The sequence below is a fragment of the Idiotropiscis lumnitzeri genome, chromosome 21, assembly GCF_059441095.1.
Source record: "Idiotropiscis lumnitzeri isolate Australia: NSW breed Sydney's pygmy pipehorse chromosome 21, RoL_Ilum_1.0, whole genome shotgun sequence".
Lineage (NCBI taxonomy): Eukaryota > Metazoa > Chordata > Actinopteri > Syngnathiformes > Syngnathidae > Idiotropiscis > Idiotropiscis lumnitzeri.
This window is the reverse complement of record NC_142411.1, coordinates 5,237,997-5,255,794: the sequence shown is the minus strand read 5'-3', so window position 1 is coordinate 5,255,794 and position 17,798 is coordinate 5,237,997. Positions and strand designations below refer to the sequence as shown.

At 41.1% G+C, this 17,798-nt stretch overlaps 3 protein-coding genes across 3 annotated transcripts; 1 reads left to right on the top strand and 2 right to left on the bottom strand.

Moving 5' to 3' along the window:
• Positions 1-35: 35 nt before the first annotated feature.
• ost4 (oligosaccharyltransferase complex subunit 4 (non-catalytic)) lies at positions 36-1,178 on the bottom strand. Its single transcript, XM_088285446.1, has 3 exons — positions 1,166-1,178; positions 644-780; positions 36-150 (listed from the first exon to the last, which is right to left on the bottom strand). The coding sequence occupies exon 2, from the start codon at positions 777-779 to the stop codon at positions 666-668; it is 114 nt and encodes a 37-aa protein (XP_088141572.1). The 5' UTR covers position 780; positions 1,166-1,178; the 3' UTR covers positions 36-150; positions 644-665.
• Positions 1,179-1,562: 384 nt separating this feature from the next.
• c21h1orf198 (chromosome 21 C1orf198 homolog) lies at positions 1,563-4,767 on the top strand. The gene is made up of 6 exons (XM_088285445.1): positions 1,563-1,908; positions 2,489-2,539; positions 2,724-2,846; positions 3,111-3,278; positions 3,428-3,769; positions 3,903-4,767. The coding sequence occupies exons 1-6, from the start codon at positions 1,603-1,605 to the stop codon at positions 3,957-3,959; spliced, it is 1,047 nt and encodes a 348-aa protein (XP_088141571.1). The 5' UTR covers positions 1,563-1,602; the 3' UTR covers positions 3,960-4,767.
• Positions 4,764-8,872, bottom strand: selenol (selenoprotein L). The gene is made up of 9 exons (XM_088285444.1): positions 8,704-8,872; positions 8,362-8,440; positions 8,219-8,272; positions 7,641-7,686; positions 7,434-7,564; positions 6,596-6,710; positions 6,402-6,524; positions 6,135-6,272; positions 4,764-5,669 (listed from the first exon to the last, which is right to left on the bottom strand). The coding sequence occupies exons 1-9, from the start codon at positions 8,807-8,809 to the stop codon at positions 5,403-5,405; spliced, it is 1,059 nt and encodes a 352-aa protein (XP_088141570.1). The 5' UTR covers positions 8,810-8,872; the 3' UTR covers positions 4,764-5,402.
• Positions 8,873-17,798: the final 8,926 nt, after the last annotated feature.

Sequence of the window (17,798 nt, the reverse complement as noted above, 5' to 3'; positions counted from 1 at the left end):
ACCTTATTACAGATAAAATTAGAGGAAAGAAAATTTCTTTGCATGTTTTATTGAAAAAAGTAACTACTGCACAATGCTTAGGAAATAATTTGGGGGGAATGTTTTTGTTCCCTGGGAGGAAGAGGAGGTGGTGGTGGTGGTGATTGCCATCTGTAGAGTGGAAAAACAAGTGATGACATTACTTTTGTTTTCCTGTATAGCGTACCACACTGATTTGGAAACAAACTGACTATGATGGTAGACTTTTTCATAGTACCTCCATTTTGAGGTAATATTTGGGCAGCATATGAAGATTTGCGAGATCAGTAAATATCAGAGAAACCCTTATTTGGATCTTGAGTAGATTTTGTTCTCCATACTCTTCCTACTTTACTCGCAAGGGCTCCAAAGTAATCGGAAAGTAGCAGTTATGCACTCCTCCAATGCCAAGGCACTGCCTCCGCTATGTTTGACAATATGATGTGGTATTCTTTGGATCACAAGCTCACTCTCCATTTCTTTACACATGAACCTCCATTTTAAGAGGCTTCAGCACATGATGTGATATGATTTGGATTTGCCATTTTGTCTTTCCATCATTCCGATTACAAGTTGACCACAGTTTCATCTGGTCAGAGAACCATACAGTGCATATTACACTCACCTGCCCAGGGTGCGACCGGTTTTTAGTCAAGCTTCTTGGGGTTGTTGACGGCCACGTAGTGGTACAGCACTACCAACAGGAACAGGGAAACGCCAAGCATATTGGCGAAAATGGCCAACTGTACGTCTGTCACCATCCTGTCAAGGTAAAACAACATAGGATTATACTTTTTATATTATTTAACAAAGAAAGCGAGGGAGGACAGTATGTGATGAATGATGAAGCAGAAAAGGACTGTGTAAACGAGTAGGAAGAAGTAAACAAGGATGTACAAAATTCAAAGAATGAAGGGAAATTACGTTCATATATTTCCATGAATCTATGCCAACGTACAGAGCAAATTTGAAGTCGCTAACAGTAGCAAAGGCCCCAAAATAAATCAACTCAAGTTTTAATGCAAAATGCTCGAAACATAACCAAAGCAGTCCTCGTAAAGCAAAAAAGCAGCCACACACGGACCAAACAACAAAACGAACGGTTATGGGGTTTTGTCTTGTTTTTTTTAGTGATGTACCTACTTACTTTATATCTTTAAGTGGTTTTCTTAAAGAAATTTGCTAAATTTATGGCGAGCTCACGCGCAACGACAGATTCAATCTCTTCCGGTTTAAGAGGAAGGACACGTCACGTTTACCCGACCAAATGCTGCGTTCGTTGTACTTCGTAAATTTGATCAATGAAAAATAGACATTGTACTGTTTGGTTGTACGGTGTCCTTGTGGACCAAGCAACAGTTCTTAATTCCTAAACTCGTGGAAAAACTGGAACTGGGTGCGAGTACGTTTCGCTTCACTTGTTTTTGGTCCCTCGCCATTCGCATGCTGCCCGAATAAATACCTATATCATCCGCCCAGTATATCAAGTGCCACACTTCACATGAAGTCAGTGAATCATACACTTCCCACCCACTCAGTGACGTTTTCTTTCCCACAACAAAAAACAGCTGGAAGACGTACAAGATGGCGGCCGCATCGGTCGTGGGGCTCGAAGCCCATACCATGGATGAGAAGAAATTCCAATACTTCTCATCCATCAACTCCATGGCCAAGAAGATCATGCAGGAACGGGAGAAAATCAAAAACAATCACGGCTCGACATGGGACAAAATGTCACCGCAAGAGCAGGACAACGCCATTGACAACTGGATGATGGATCCGCTCATCCGAGCCCGATATGCGATGCATCGGGTGGATCGAGAGGAAGTGGTCTGCTACCCTAAGCTCCTCATAGAAACCGGACAGAAGATCGTCCATTTTGGAGAAGAGGTGCTTAGAAATGGTCAACGTGCGAATTCAACCTGAGAGTTTTTAGGCCATTTTAGCTGCATTGCTAACCGCTAGCCACGTAGTCGGGAGGTAATTCTGGGTTCTGATTTCTGCCTTGGAAGTTTCATTTGACTTTTGTTTAAAGTCACATCCAGTTACTAATAGTTGACTATATAGTATTGTGACTTAATTATTTTTAGTGCTTTTCAAGAGTTGTAGTGAGCATAAAGTATTCTAACATTTTTAGTGACGTCACATACCCATATTGGGAGGTGGACACGTTACAGCCAATGACGTAATCAAAGAAACATTATTTTTTCCCCTTTATTTATTATTAATAAAAAAAACATGACAATTCAGTAAATCTTATTTTAGCGAGACACTGAGAACACAAACGTGCACAATTATACATAAAAAGAACTCTAAAATATTTTTAGTTTGTCTGAAATTCTCAATTTCTTTCATATAAAACAAAAAGCGGGTGACATTTGTGCAATTGAAGGTAATGAGTGAACCATTCCAAACAAAATAATGTGAACTAAAATGACATGTGAAATAGTGATTCCTCTTTTGTGTCCAGGATATCACATGGCAAGATGAGCATTCAGCACCCTTCTCGTGGGAAACCAAGGTAAACATGATAAATTTAATTAAACTGTGAATGATTATATTATTGCAAATTTATTTATTTATTCTATAAATCTTTATACTCCCTATAAAAAGTTAGGGGCATGTGACTTAAGGGGTGATCTAAATTGAGCCAGCCCTCATTCCACCCTAAAATGTCCTCTGAGAGCCTTGTCACGGTCTTTCAGAGCCAGCTCGAATTCAGCTTGACATCGGGCCCCGACCAGGGCATATTCGTCTCGCAGGGGGACACCAAACCTGCAAAGACCCCTCACTCCACTCAAAATGGCAAGAGTGCAACTGGAACCAAGGTACTGAATACTTTTTGCCTCACAGTGTCTTCTTTGAGTTTGAATACATAGCGCTCTGAACTTTTATGCAAATGATATTTCTGATTTTCCTAAATAGTCAATGTAAATTGTTATTTTTCTTCACCCACGAGAATATAATTCACATTTTTTTCAACACATAAAAAGTTAAAGGAGAAACAAAAGTGAAAGTGGTGCTGCTGACTCTCTGCAACCAGATGTGACGTATCACATTCGATAAAATGACTCACTATGTGTCTTACCAAGGTGTTGGTAAACGAGAGCAGGCGTCCCGAGGAGGAGTCTGCTTTCTGGAAGATCAGCGCCGAGCGATCGCGACTGGAAGGCGAGCAAGCCGACTTCCAGTCATTGACGCCCAGCCAGATCAAGTCCCTGGAGAAAGGAGAGAAGTCGCTGCCATCGTACCTGCGCCAGGTCAGACAATTGTCAACAGGCTTGCGAGGATACACTGTAAAAAAAAATGTAATCATTTTTAGGTGAAAAAAAAGAATACATGATATTACAACAGTCTAAACGCTTGGTGTTCCGAATTAAGAACTGATCTTAAATGTGTTTGCCCACAGGAAACGTCTTTCCCCACCAAAGAACTGGAGCTGGACCCCCACCCTCCAGTGTTGTCCAGGCCGACCAAGCAACGGGCACCCAAGCCTCCTGCACCTCAGCCTCCCACCGCCGCACCACCCCCGGTTCCCGCCGCCATCTCTATTTCGCCCAGCCCCGTCGCTCCGCTCAGCGTCTCGTCATCAGTGGCGGGCTGGGAGCGATCGCAGAGCACGTTGCCGGTTGTCAGCTACACCGTGGATGAGGTCTTCCCCACCCCCAGCCCGCTTGTCAAGAGCCCCACTTTCCCCGGGAACAAAGAAAAAGAAGACGTGGCCTCGCCTGGTAGTCCCGCCTTCCCCCAGGTGACCTTCCATTGAATTGTATTTTATTTCTGAACAGTGAGCCCTTATACCCCTCTTGTCCTCTTGCGTGAATTTCAGCATAGTGTCATAGTTGTCCAGAATCTCAAATCACTAAAGTGTCCTCTCTTTCCAGTTCAACACTAGCAACAACATCCTGAAGACAGGATTCGACTTTCTGGACAACTGGTAAGCCCGCCAGCGAAGACGGGGGGGGGCCTTGGATGACGTCATTGCCACTTCACCGACATTCCCATCATCCAATCACGTGGCCCAATTTTGCCTTTTTTTTTGGGGAAGGTTTTTTTTTTGTTGTTTTGAACACTTCTTGCTTCACACTGCCTGTCCTCTAGACTCCTTTATCGGACCTTTGCCAAGCCAATTGCATCAGCATTTGTTAGCTTGATGGGGTTTTCGCGCTCCATCATTTTGAGTGTTATTAGAGAGCTTTTCTCTTAGAGATGCAAAAATGTTAAAATAACTACATGGCAACAACTTTAGCGCTTGTTTAGTAATTGGCTAACTAGCACAATCATTTTCTTGCGAGTGCATGTAAGAATGGCATCAAGTCTTTGTTGTTTGTTAGCTTGATGCTAACTGCCTTCGCTAATCTAACGAGAGACGATTTCTTTCTGAAGTAATATCACATTTTGTTTCAAATTGAGGGTCAAAATATTACAGTTCAGCAAACATGTAGTCATAGCAACAGCATAGCCCTCATTTAAATGTTACATTTATCGTTCTTGGATGAGTGTTTATCAGGTACTTTTGTAGCCTTGTGGCGACCAATCACACGCGAGTTAGCATCATGCTAGTCTGCATCTTTACACGAGATGTCTTTTTAAAGGCGATGTTGCGACGTGGCCTAAATGCTACTAGAGAACTATTTTAGTGAGAAGATATTGATGCACTGGTTGTCAGGACCACCATGCATGTACGCTCGCTTTGCATTTTGTGATGAAGTCACACATTACAATAAAGGAACATCAGGAAAAAGTTAATTTTTGTGTTTTTACTGTCAAATGAAAAGTTGGATCTTTTCGTTATTGGCATACTGCTCACACCCATTTAAGTTCACACAATCTTAACATACAAACCACACAAGAAGGCCTGAACTGAGAATCGAACCCAGAACCTCACAACATGCATGTTACTGTAAAATCGGCCTCCACTAAGAAGGAACAGGGTTAATTATAATTAATAAGTGCATAATAAACGAAAATATACACACTGGTAAAAATCGTTATTCAAGATTTATCTCAATGAAAACAGCTAATAGCTGTTTTGCACTTTATGGCCACACGGCGGCGCCAAATTCAAATGTGGGGACTGCATTGCTTGTGGAAAGCAGTTTGAAAATGTCATCAATATCCTTATTACCCAGCGTTTAAGGTCCGTATACTAAAAAGCTCTTTGGCCTCACTAGAAAGACCATTTAGCGCACTGGTAAAAGAATTATGGTATATCTAACACAAGTGACATTTTTTCCACAACTTGTTCCACTTTAGCCACTACAGGATTAACTTGTCATCCTAGTAGTATGCTAAAGTTGCCCTAATGGTACATGGACCCCACATTCAATATTAAAGATATGGAATGAATGCTCAAATGGCAGTCTGAATCGTTCACGTTTAAGTTACAGCAAGGATCTGACAGCAAGAAACGGGCGGCCAGTCCGCACAGCTTGGCATCGGTCGCACCTCTTCACGGTGTCGTGAGTGTGAGGTGCGACGTCATGAGCATGCGTCGGAGTGCCACTCCCGCTAACTTCCTGTGCGACTAGCTCGGTCGAGCCAGACGCCATCCGCAGGATGTCGCTCAGGGTGGGTCGGTCCATCGGGTACTTGCTTGGGTGGGACAGGAGGACTTTGTTGGTATCGCTGAGCAGAAAGTCACCTCCCATCTGGAAAAATATATTTATTTTTAGCCTGGCGACACCAAAGTGGCTAGCTGTAGTTCAGTGGCTAGTCTAATTGGCTAATTGTAATTATAGGGATAGCAGCTTCTAACTGGCCAAACAAATTAAGTTAAAACCCAAGATTAACTGGAGAAATGGAAGCAAGTGTGCTGATGGAAGGCAAATAACCGACTGTACCTGGCTAACTGTCATACTAGACTTCATCTCTATAGCTAACAACAATTTAGCTAGCTAACTGCAGTAAAACAGTTCAACTGTAAATACCTAACTAACTGTTCACTGGATAATAATACCTAGCTGGCTAAAAGGTATTAAGTAGCCGAGCTAACTCAGAGTCGTAAGTTAAGTGACACAGGCTGAGTGAGGCCAACTGGCAGCCTTAAAGCTAGCTGGCTAGCTGCGACAAGAGTCGGATCAAATCCAAACAAACTTGGCTAACGTCTTCTGTACCTGGTATATGTCCTCCAGCATGTGCATGGGGAATTCTGGGAAGTCTCTGTTGGCAGCGTGGTACTCGGAATACCGGAGCATGGAGTCAAAGTTCATGACTTTAGCGCAGGAGGAGATCAGTCCAAAGCTCTGGTAGATCTAAGACCAACAAGACAACTATTTAGCTGTGATAGGTCATAATTTGGCCTTAAAATAAAATGAATAAAAATAACAAAAGGATGAAACAGAGAACGGGTAACGATGAGATGATGTATGATGGTTGCAAACCTTCCTGTGTGGATCCAAAACAAAGTCCAAGGAGCATCCAGTCTGCTGCAGCCACAAGCGAGCCCCCTTCAGGGCCCCGAAAGACACGACCACAACCCTAACAGACCGAGCCTCCAGGGCAGCCTGCGGACCACAAGAAAACATGTTTAAAAACATTTGAATTGTTTACGTCATATGTCATATGTTCAACTAACTCTGTTGCCCTCCAGCTCGGCCACATGGTCGCGTCACGGTAGTCATCCAAAGTGTCTGATGAGGACAAGCAGAAGCTTCTGACCCGGAGAACGGTAGTGATCCAGGGTGACACGCCTTCAAAAGCAACACAAACAGATTTAAACTTGTCGATGCTTTAGCAATTACTAGTTACCAAAGCAATATGCATAAACAAAATGTACAGTCCTGTTCCTAGCTTGCTAAGAAAGTTCAACTGCCTATGTGAAGCAAGCTGGACCTAGGCTAACTAATGTCAACTAAACTTACCTGACTAATTGTGGTTAAATGCTTAACGATACCCTAAGGCAGGTGTGGGCAAACTGCGGCCCGGGGGCCACATGCGGCCCGCTGAACGTTTTAATCCGGCCCGCCGAACTTGAAAAAAATTCAATGAATAAACCTTGATGATGTTTTATTTTCTAAATACTGTGACTTATATCTTGTTGTTATGCTTTTGTTCACTTTCATTCAAAATTAAATGTATTTTTTTTTTCTCCAATGAGGTGAGGTTACCAAAACACTCTATCTGCCCCTCTGTCAAATTTTAGAATCCATTGTGGCCCGCCAATCAAAAGGTTTGCCCACCCATGCCCTAAGGGCTAAGTGAAGTTAAGGAAAATATAGCTAGCTAGCTGACATTAACTTGACATCTGTGGCTAACAAAACCCTTGCGGAGGGGTTGGGAGCTTAAAAATGTTTTGGTCACAGGCTGCTATTCAACGTTAAATTTACATCACTACAGGATAAACTGGCTTTATAAGTTTTAGAGGAGTGCGCTAACTTTGCCATCAGTGTTGAAATGGTGGTGCACGTACTCACTTTCCACTGCGTCCATCAGTCAACAAAGTTTCAGGGCTAAAGATGTCTGCTGTCTGTCCTACTGATGTTACGGGAGCACAAGATGACTGAAGACTTCGGTCCACATGCTCTAGGAAGGAGTCCCACTCTTTCTGTATAGACAAATTCACCCACGCTTTGGTCAAATAGGGGCAATTGGACAATGAGTGTACATTTCCTGGTACAAACCTGGAGCTGGAGCAGCTCCTCCACCTGTTCTCTCACTGCTACATGACTGTGAAAACACAAATAGCCACTCAGCACTTTGGCTTACTGATTATTGAAAATGCATTATAACCTCCGAAGCGCAAGTGGAATTTGAACCAATATGTGTCTGTAAAAGTTAAACCAAAGTAAATCAACACATTCTCATGTGTGACGTCAGTTGGCATTTTCTTTGGATTTTTTTTGTTATGATGCAGGGAGGCGAAAATGTGAACAAGAAATGCATCTTGTCTCTGCAATTTTTTAAAATTAAATCTTTTGAATTATTTCTAATTATCAAATTATTTAACTATTATTTTTAATTAATGCTGAAATAGATTTGTAATTTCTGATCCTTTGGATAATTTTAAGAACAGCAGGTCACATCTATGTTCTGATTGCTTACATTTTTTTGTGTGCAAAAAAAAAAAGATGTGACATGCATGCTAAGGTAACAAATGTGTTGTCATGGTAACTATTTAACCTGGTACACACTGAAGCAAAGTGATACGTTAACATAATTACAGTAATCTGCGACCTTTGGTCTGTTTGTTTAGATTTACCGATATGACTTCTGCCAGATAGCCTCGGCTTCGCTCTTCTTTTTCACTCCAATGCTAAGGAAGAGCAAGAATACACCATTAAATGTATGCAACTTTTTCAGTTAATCTTTTTTTTTTTAACCACAAGAGAAACTGAAACTCACCTCTTGTAAAAATCTGCTCCAGCAGCTATCACACCCAACAAAGTGGCAATTTTGTATGGGACCAAGTCCTCCATGGACTCTGCAAGAGAACAAGAAAGTTGAATTCTTTGCACGTGTCATTGCAGAAAACGATGGAAATGACAATTTGCCATCGAAGCACGAAGAAGCAAGTCAAAATATTTTGAGAAAATAAAAACATTAAAAAGAAAATGTAAACATCTAATTTGTAATTAACACAATGCGCTTAACAACTTTCAACTAAAGTTAAGGTTCAAACAACACAGAATAAAAACATTAATTCGTTTTACATTTAATGCTCTAAAACCACTTTATTCGACCTACCCTCCGCTTCCTTCTTGACCTGCTGAAGCAAAACATTGCCCAGGCTGACGAACTGCTTCAGAGCAGCACTGAGGTTCTCCTCATCAAGGTTGACGTCTACCTCCATGCCCGACAGTCTTCTTCTGGGCAATCTTAGTCCAGTGCAGCGCTTTACTCAGACAGGAACTTCCGGGAAGTCACGTGACCACAAGGGCTACGGTACGATTTGACGGCCTCTATCGATTAAAATGAGAACTGGAAAAAAAATGTAAATCAACATCCATTCGTGCATTATCTGAACCGCTTATCCGAGGTGCAATTAGGAATATATATTTTTTATAGCAAAAATGCATTTAATAATTTCACTTTTAAGTTTTGTGAATTATTACTGGGCAGAATTATCATTTTTTTAGTCAACAATTTCTTTGTAACCATACAAGTGTCAAGTCGGGTAGGTATTTGTTTGTTACGATAAGTGGTGAGGCGTTAATCCAGTCCTTAATTGAAAAAAATAGCATAGTATAGCAAGTTTTGCGCATTTTTAATGAGGATCAAATGTTGTGGTTTTTAGACTATAAGGGAATTGACGGCATTGCTGTGATGTATCATTACAACATATCTGCGCATTGAAACACTTTCTTCAAAAAGAATAATTGTAATATAAATAATTGGTTAAATGTATGACTATTAGAAAGATCAAATGAACTAAAGACAGACGAATTCAGTTTTTAGGTCATATTTATTTTCACGATCAATTCAGTCAAATGTTTATTGCTTGCTTGAATGTTCCATGCATGCAGCCATCGACCAATTAGTAAAAAAGTAAAGGTAACATATCACGCATCACCCAGTTTATTGGCTGTAAAACATTCACTCAAAAATCCCTGCGTGTTTTCTGCACGAGTGTCGTGGTAATAAATAGCCTCCGTCAGTACAACGGTCGATACTTTGAACGACAAATGTTGACTTTGCTTTCCCAGACATTCAAAGGAGAACTGCAACAACAGCAAATCTACAATTCATTATTGATAGTAAAGGATGGGATGATAATTTCAAGAAGTGTATCAAAAACATTTGCTCGGTGTTTGAGAGCAGGAACCACATTTTATAACTCCCCAGCTTCCAAATGTGAGGGTTGGGTAGAGAATGTGATGAGGTTGGACAATCCTGAGCAGGTCCAGCCTGTTATTCTGGTCAGCATCTCTCGTTATTAGCAATGAATGGCGATACTGGAAACACTTCTAACTGATAGTGACTTTGGGTGGGGGTGTGTTTGTGCGTGTGTGTGCATGTCCATAGCTTCCCGCCACTAGTCTAAATCAGCTGCCTGCTGTAAGCCCCCGAGGACAAAAGGTCCAATGCGCCTGTACGAATAGTTGCTCAGCACTGTGTAAAAACCCATTCAGCATCTCCCAGCACCTGATTCCATTGGACGGCAACCCACCAGCACAGCAGGAATATCACGTGCACTCCGAAAACAAAACTGCTGGGGGAATCAGGAATGTATGGAATCCTTATTTTAGCTTTTATTTGCAATGCGATCCTCAATTCAGATTTTAATTTAACTCTTTGGTTGATGGTGCTGATCATTTTTTGGTCCCTTAATGCTGACAACAATAACTTTCCAAGAGAGAAATATTGGCCGATAATTTTCGGATTTTTTATTTTTGGGGGAGAGAGGAATGATATATTATAGTATAAAAAAATAAATTATATATATATATTTTTAGAGAGAGAGAGAGAGAGAGAGAAAGAGAGAAAGAGAGAGAGAGTGAGCGAGAGAGAGAGAGTGTTAGAATAATATTTAAAGGTTATTATACATTTGCCATGACGCAACTTTATTTCAATACATGGTGCACATATCATGTTGCAAATTAGTGGAGTGGACTATGCTTGAGTGTTTACAGTCAGAGTGGAGGTACAGGAGGACATCTCTACTGCAGAGAGGTGCCTGCAATTGGCAGGGCGGTGGCACTTCTTCAGAAGTGAGGATGAAGTAACCAACATCGTGATGAGTCCTGATAAAGAAGTTGGCCTCAAAGTCTGACGCAAGCAACATCGTGCTAGGTCCTGATAAAAGATGTTGACGTCAAAGTCAGCTGCGACCCACGACGGCACGCTCATGATAAACCGGACTAAACCAGCTTTTGAGAAGACGAACTGTACCACCCTTGAGTGTAATCTGATTTCTCGAAGTGTAATCTGATTCCTCGATGTTATAAAAGGGAATGTATGAAAAACATCGATGAACAGAAGGGAGATGAAGTTGCCAAATAAACTTTGTTAACCTCTCTGTATCCACTTGATCCGGGTGCCTCTCTTCTTTCAGCTATGAACCCTATATGTCAAATTGGCGAACCTGACAGAGAGATTTTTTTAAGAGTCAATAGCCGATTTTTCTGTGGGCCGCTTTTAAAAGCTCTTTTGAGCGGGTTCATGGAATAAAATCTCCCTTATAGTGTGTCCCATGAATCCAAAAAGTTGAAGTTTTAAGAATCACGGTCTATTTGAGTGAGTGCTTGTAAAAGGTTGAACAGAAGATGGCTCAGTTGAGCTGTGATGTCGCTGTCATGACAGTAGCCGTGAGGGTGTGACCACCGCGGCTGAGGCCCTCTCTGCTGTCCAGCTGGCTGCTGCCACGGACAAAAGGGGCTGGGATGCTTGGCAAGAAACACACAAACACTGCTATTTGCTGGGAGGGGGGGGGGCATTTGGCGACAATCTGCGCAAACAGCGCATACTGCAGCTTCAGCACGAAATGCATGTCCCCACGCTAACACCCCCACTTACTAGTGTATCTCCCTCATAATACTCTGCGACACAAGTACTGAATAACGGAAGTGGACTCACGCTCAATCCAACCAAGCTTCATCTCGGCATTCAGTGGAAACTGTTGGCTTCAGTTAAGAGTTTGTAGTATTTTTTTAATTCAAATCAGATCTCCAAATGCTACCTGTATGACCTCCGTATAATCCGGCGTGAACGAGTCCATCCAGCAGGCCAAGAGAATCCGGTTTGAAGAGCAACGAGGGACGTACTTTAGCAAAATCACATCAAAACTGACAATTTTTTTGTTTGTTTGTTTTTTTGTAATATTGGGAAGATGTCACTGCAATGCATATTTGTTTTGTCTTCAAAGCTTAAACCAGGCTTGACCAATTGTGTACTCTGGCCTCAAGCCTTGGTTTCCATGGAAACTAGGAAAACTCGATGGAAAGTGCGCAGGTGTATGCGGTTGACTGTGAGACGTCAGTATGGCGTTTTAAAAGGAATCCAATCTGGGGTTTTTTTTAGATACGCTGACTTTGGAAGAAAAAAAAAAAACTACATTTTAAATTATTCATTTCAAATTAAATCTGAATCAAATTTCAGAGAAGAGGATTGATGTTTTTGATTTGCCATACACATTTTTGGGGGGCTTTTTGCAGTAAATTGGTTCATCAAATAACATTTGAATCATTTTGGTCTTCTTTACTTCCTCTACTTGTTTGAGTAAGCAAGTTCCAATGAATATGAAAGTCAAGCTGTACTTTTGCTATGACGTGCGCACCATCAAGATGGCAGTTATGTTCTCCGGAAAAACAGGCAAGCGAATACATTTGTAAATGGCACAATGTCGCAATTTAGCGAAAATAATTAGAGAGAAACACAATTTACAGGTAGTAGCTGTGTTAAAATACACAAACAAATAATTAATTTTAATTAATTAAGAAATAATTGATTAGATTTCTTGATGTTAATATTTGGACCAATGAGATCACGAGTTTAGCTCGGACGTCACAAACACTAACTAATGTATTGGATTCATACAAAATGAGTAGTACAAAAAAATTGTAAAAAAAAAAAAATGTAAAAGTGAACAATAACCTCAAAATTAATAAAATAAAATACAAACAATGATACTAAAATGGAATGCATATTAAAAAAAAATAATATTCTGTTTGCAGTTTGTAATATCCTGAATTATGCACTACCCCAAAAATGAAAATAGAGAAAGAAAAAGAGGAGAGGGCACTGATTGACCAATCATTATCTGTTTCTCCTAATAAGACGATTCAGCACGAAACCAGGCAACACACAGTGCTGTCATTATGATCACAGCTCCCGGGGGGAAAGAGGACGCGCTGGCAACTGGGTGCTTTGTCTGCACAGGCTCATTACAGTGGGCCTGCCTAATGAATTATTACCCCTGACTGATGTTCACGTAAATAGAAAGCTGCTTTACTGATAGTGCCATGCTAAAACAACCTCTATGGCAGGTTGCGACATTTAAGGTTACGCTGGCTACAGTATTTCGACAGAAGTACACATGGCCCTTTATTTTAATTTAGTCCTTTTTGAATATTTTAATCCCAGCCATTTTCACGAGAGGAATTTGGACTGATTTTGCGAGACCAACAGAATATTCTGTTCTAATGCTATAAAAACAGAGCTATGACGCAAAAAAAAAAAAAAAAGGCTAAAACGTATAAATACGTCTTTGGGAGGCGGGGATGACGTTTTTGAAAAGTCTTATGGAATGAATGAGTTAAATACGCTCAACTCAACATTTGTATTTACAAACACATCCATATGCAATTTGACTGTTCTTAATCCTCACAGTTGGTTCAAGTCAGATTTATCAAAGCCCAATTACATTTGCCCTATGTTTTACATGAGTTGTGCAGACGTGAAAATGAGCCACATTCATTATACAAATGCCACGGCCTGCTGCTGGAGTGGAGGAAGAAGCAGAGGCGGCGTTGGGCAGGTGGGCAGTGAGTCAAGCTGCAAATGAGATAAGACAATTTTAGCACAACTTTGAGAGCACGGCGCTCGGATTTAATATAGTGTTATTGGATTTGTTTCATACGCAATATATGTATGTAAAAAAAAAAAGGCCTCTCCTTCAAAGTGTAAGGCCATTTCATACTTGTTTCATACATGCTAAATAGAGCTCACAATTTAGTTGAGTAGAAACTGCAGGTGTGGGCAAACTACGGCCCGGGGGCCACATGCGGCCCGTTAAATGTTTTAATCCGGCCCGCATAACTTGAAAAAAATTAAATGAATAAACCTTTTTAATGTTTTATTTTCTAAATACTGTGGTTTTTCAAAGACATATATGTTGTTGTAATGCTTTTCTTCACTTTTGTTTAAAATTAAATGTATTTTTTTTTTCTCAGATGAGGTGAGGTGACCAAAACACTCCATCCATCTGCTCCTGGTCCGGCCCCATTGTGGCCCGCCAATCAAAAAGTTTGCACACCCCTGGTATAGAGGGTTGACCAAAAGTAAATTGGTAGACACTTTAAAAAATAATAACTAAGCAAAATGAAATACCAGGGCTGAGGGAAGGGTGAAAAATTAGTTGAAGCGTATTGAGTTATTAATATGTAATTACAACAAGTATAGCGTATGTTTCAGATTTTAATTTTTTTTTTTCCGAAAGCTAAGACAACGAAAAAACAAAAAGAAAAAAGGAAATACGGTGCATCGAGCAGATGGCGCCGCGGACTCTCGCTCTCACGCAATATTCAACAGTCATTGTGTACACGACTATTCATGGACACTGTCGGGTGCTGCCTTCTCATGTGGCCTTCTTTCAGCGCACCCACAAGCGAGTGGAGGTTATTGCCATGCAGCAAACAGGTGCCGCCGCACAGCATCAGGTATCCTTCCTAAAGGTTACACAGGGATGGGAAGTTTCTGCAAAAGTGGGGGCCAAGGGTAGGGGGTGTCCTAGTTATGCGGTCGCTCTCCGCGGTCCTTTTTCGTTTTCGTTGCCATGGACAGCCAGAGGGACATCGGCGCTCTAAATCGGGGCTCCAACCTGATTTGCTTATGAAATCAGGTTAGCTCTTTGAGCTCACTCCTGTCGTGATAAGCAGGCCAAACAAAGCCCACAAAAGGGACAGTGTCAATGGTGACCGAGTCAATATTCATTAAATATTTCTATTAAAACCTTCCTGTGGTGTTTGTGTTCACTATTGACAGACGAAGGGGCAAATCAGCCTGTGTTCTCACCAAAAAAAAAAAAAAAATGCAGTGTGACTTGACAAGGGCCATTACGCAGCAGCTTTATATGACTCGGGGTAGTTGATTCCTTTGTTTGGTTTCCACGGCAACCCCAGATTGGAATCCTGCTGAAACTGAAGCGGGCAAATGAGCAAACTAATTGCTGTCTTTTTGCCGAGCCACTTGCGATTAGTGAAATCAACTCAACAACTTACATTAGAGCTGATCCACTTAAGCTCTCGGTTGATGCGGCAACCCGGCGGGGGCCAAAAAGGAAGTGCAAGCGGCCATCTGGCAGGAAAGACCCCCGTTCAACTGTCCTTGCACTATCCACACCTTGCGTTTGCTCTCCAGCTTCTTATTTCCTTTCAAAATCGCATACGTCCACCAACAACTGTCAAAACTAAAAAATAAATAGTCAAAAGGTGAGAATTAATAGAATGCAGAACATACACAATCGACAGAAGGAACGTCATCGACCTTTGAAGTGAATGAAGAAGTGGTCAGCGTTTATTAGAAGCAGAAGGAAGTCAAAATTGTCTCGTGCATCCACAAACCATGTGAAATTTTTGTCATTTTTATTGCACGAATATTTGGTGGCCTGTTGTGACGTGTGTATGGTGGTCCGAGTCTCTTCTTAGGAAAAAAAAGAAGAAATTTACATATTATTTTATATATTATATTATTTATCCCATACCTATTTTTTTATGTGTGTAGCCTTTTTAAAGACCAGTAAGTTTGGGTCAAGAGTTTCAAAGTTCACGAGTCTCTTGGCGGTTGTTGTTTGCCATGCAATGGTGGCCTTGCAAATGTGCGAGTCATTTGGTTTGCAAGGATTTAAATGTGTGAAAATGGCCGGAGTCCACGTGCAGACATCACAGGGCATGAAAGGCATTTGAAAGAATTTGGGTCCAACTGGGGTGGACATTTAAATGGGTTTGCTTGCTCTCATGACAGGTGGACATGATAATGATTTATTACACTTCCAAGGGGTACGGGTGTCTTTATTTATTATTAAAGGAGTAGGGGAATCGCTCTAAATCCGCTGTGGGCAAACTACGGCCCGGGGGCCACATGCGGCCCGTTAAACGTCTTTATCCGGCCCGCCGAACTTGAAAAAAAATGAAATAAATAAACCTTGTTAATGTTTTATTTTCTAAATGCTGTTTTTTCAAAGACATATATATTGTTATAATGCTTTTTTTTCACTTTCATTTCAAATTAAATGTACTTTTTTTCTCCGATGAGGTGAGGTGAACCAAAACACTCCATCCATCTGCTTCTGGTTCAGCCCCTCTGTCAAATTTTAGAAACCATTGTGGCCCGCCAATCAAAAGGTTTGCACACCCCTGCTCTAAATGTCCTTCTTGAGCCGGCAAATTAAATCATTATTTAATCAATTATGATGCCAATTCCAATAGTGAAAAGGCCAAGGCCAGTGTAGTCATATTTACGTCAAAACCAAAACAGCTGAGATGGACTGCATTCATTTTGTCCCATAGCATGATCTAGTCTTTTGGAAATTCGACACTTTACATTTGGTAATTAGGAGTCAGCTCATGTGACATGGATTCCTGAATTATTGACAAGCCTCACGAGCAAATTTGAACCTGAAGTTTACTGGCAAAATATGACAAATTCAACAATGATTAACGGTTTGGACCTTGTGGCATTTTCCAGACCAATACTTGCAGTTGTCTTGGCTTACGATTGTCGGTGACAGCAGCCAAGAAGTTCAAAAAGCTGTATATGACTTCCGTATTGAACACATTTATATACAGTTACATGTTTAAAGAGTTTCCTGGCTGCCTTTTCCCATCTTTGCAGGTATGAGGAGACTAAAGTTTACATGTGGACACACATGGGACGTTGTCTTTGCTACCACAGCAACCGCCTGAATAATTCATTGCGACACTCAATGATTAAAGGTTTGTGGGTGTCGCGCATCACATCACGAGACATGACGGTAAGTTAGTCACTGAATGAGGAGATAAGATATGAAGTCAAGTGTTAGTCATGGAGGCGAGAAAAAAAAAGCAGAACTCAGGGAAACGGAATCGATTGTCGAACAGGAAATGCGTCAATAGGCTGTTTCAGCCCACAGAAGCTTGTCGTGAATTGCTTCACGTGATTGTTGAAGCCATTGGTGCTTTCGTGGTCAACCGTAATTGACCCAACATTTCGCGGACCACCTCGTTAGGTCTACTTTCAACTGGCGTTCAAACGACATCATGTTTTTAAAGAATACTGCTTTCCTTCTTGGTCCTTAGCTTTAGTAAAATAGCACGATTTAAATGGATAGGTCTGATTTTTAATTTGTGTGCAGTAGTTAGTATGCAGTTGGAACACTATTGACAAATTGTCAACGAGAAAGACTCAAAATTCAGTAAAACTTGACGATAATATCAGGACTGCCAAACGAGGCGCATCTCACAATTGCTAAAAAAAAAAAAATTGTGATGATCCCTTTTAGAGATATATGGGGAAAGTGTGACGGACTGGGGCTGCTTTAGTACTACATGACCTGGACGACTTGCTGCAAGAAAATCTCTGACCATCAATTAATGCCTTCCAGCTCAAATACTTTTCGTTTACGCAGCAGGACAACAACCCGAATCATACCGATACTTCTACATACTGATTGGATCTCAAAAAAAAAAAAAACAACTAAAAACAAAAGGATGGTTTTCGAAATGGCCAAGTCAAAATCCGGACTTCAATCCAATTGACATACTACGGTATGACCTTAAACAAATTCAAACAACTTTCAAAAGTGATAATTCGACCAAAAAAAATAATCAGGAAGGGCGAAGAATACATTTTTACTCTAACAGGACAACTGCAGGATCCAGCACAGAGTTAACAGTTAAACTCGGATGGGTCCAGAAAAAGGATGTTTAATAGACTGGGGGTGTAGCGCAGAGGTGAAGAGTGCACAGAGGATTGACAGACAATAGGTCGGGATAATGAGTCATGAGGCTGGCTTTACTGGTGCTGAGGCATTTCCGAGCAGCACGCTACCCGGTCTGCCACCACAGCGGCCACTCCGCCACATGCTGACTCTGTTAACCTCTATCGAGTCATTAAAAGAACAAAGGCAATTTTAGAGGCATTTTTTG

Coding starts and splice junctions, on each gene's coding strand:
- ost4 (XM_088285446.1), bottom strand. CDS start 779: ATGGTGACAGACGTACAGTTGGCCATTTTCGCCAATATGCTTGGCGTT.
- c21h1orf198 (XM_088285445.1), top strand. CDS start 1,603: ATGGCGGCCGCATCGGTCGTGGGGCTCGAAGCCCATACCATGGATGAG. Junction 1,909..2,488: donor TCGTCCATTTTGGAGAAGAG/GTGCTTAGAAAT, acceptor TTTTGTGTCCAG/GATATCACATGGCAAGATGA. Junction 2,540..2,723: donor CCTTCTCGTGGGAAACCAAG/GTAAACATGATA, acceptor ACGGTCTTTCAG/AGCCAGCTCGAATTCAGCTT.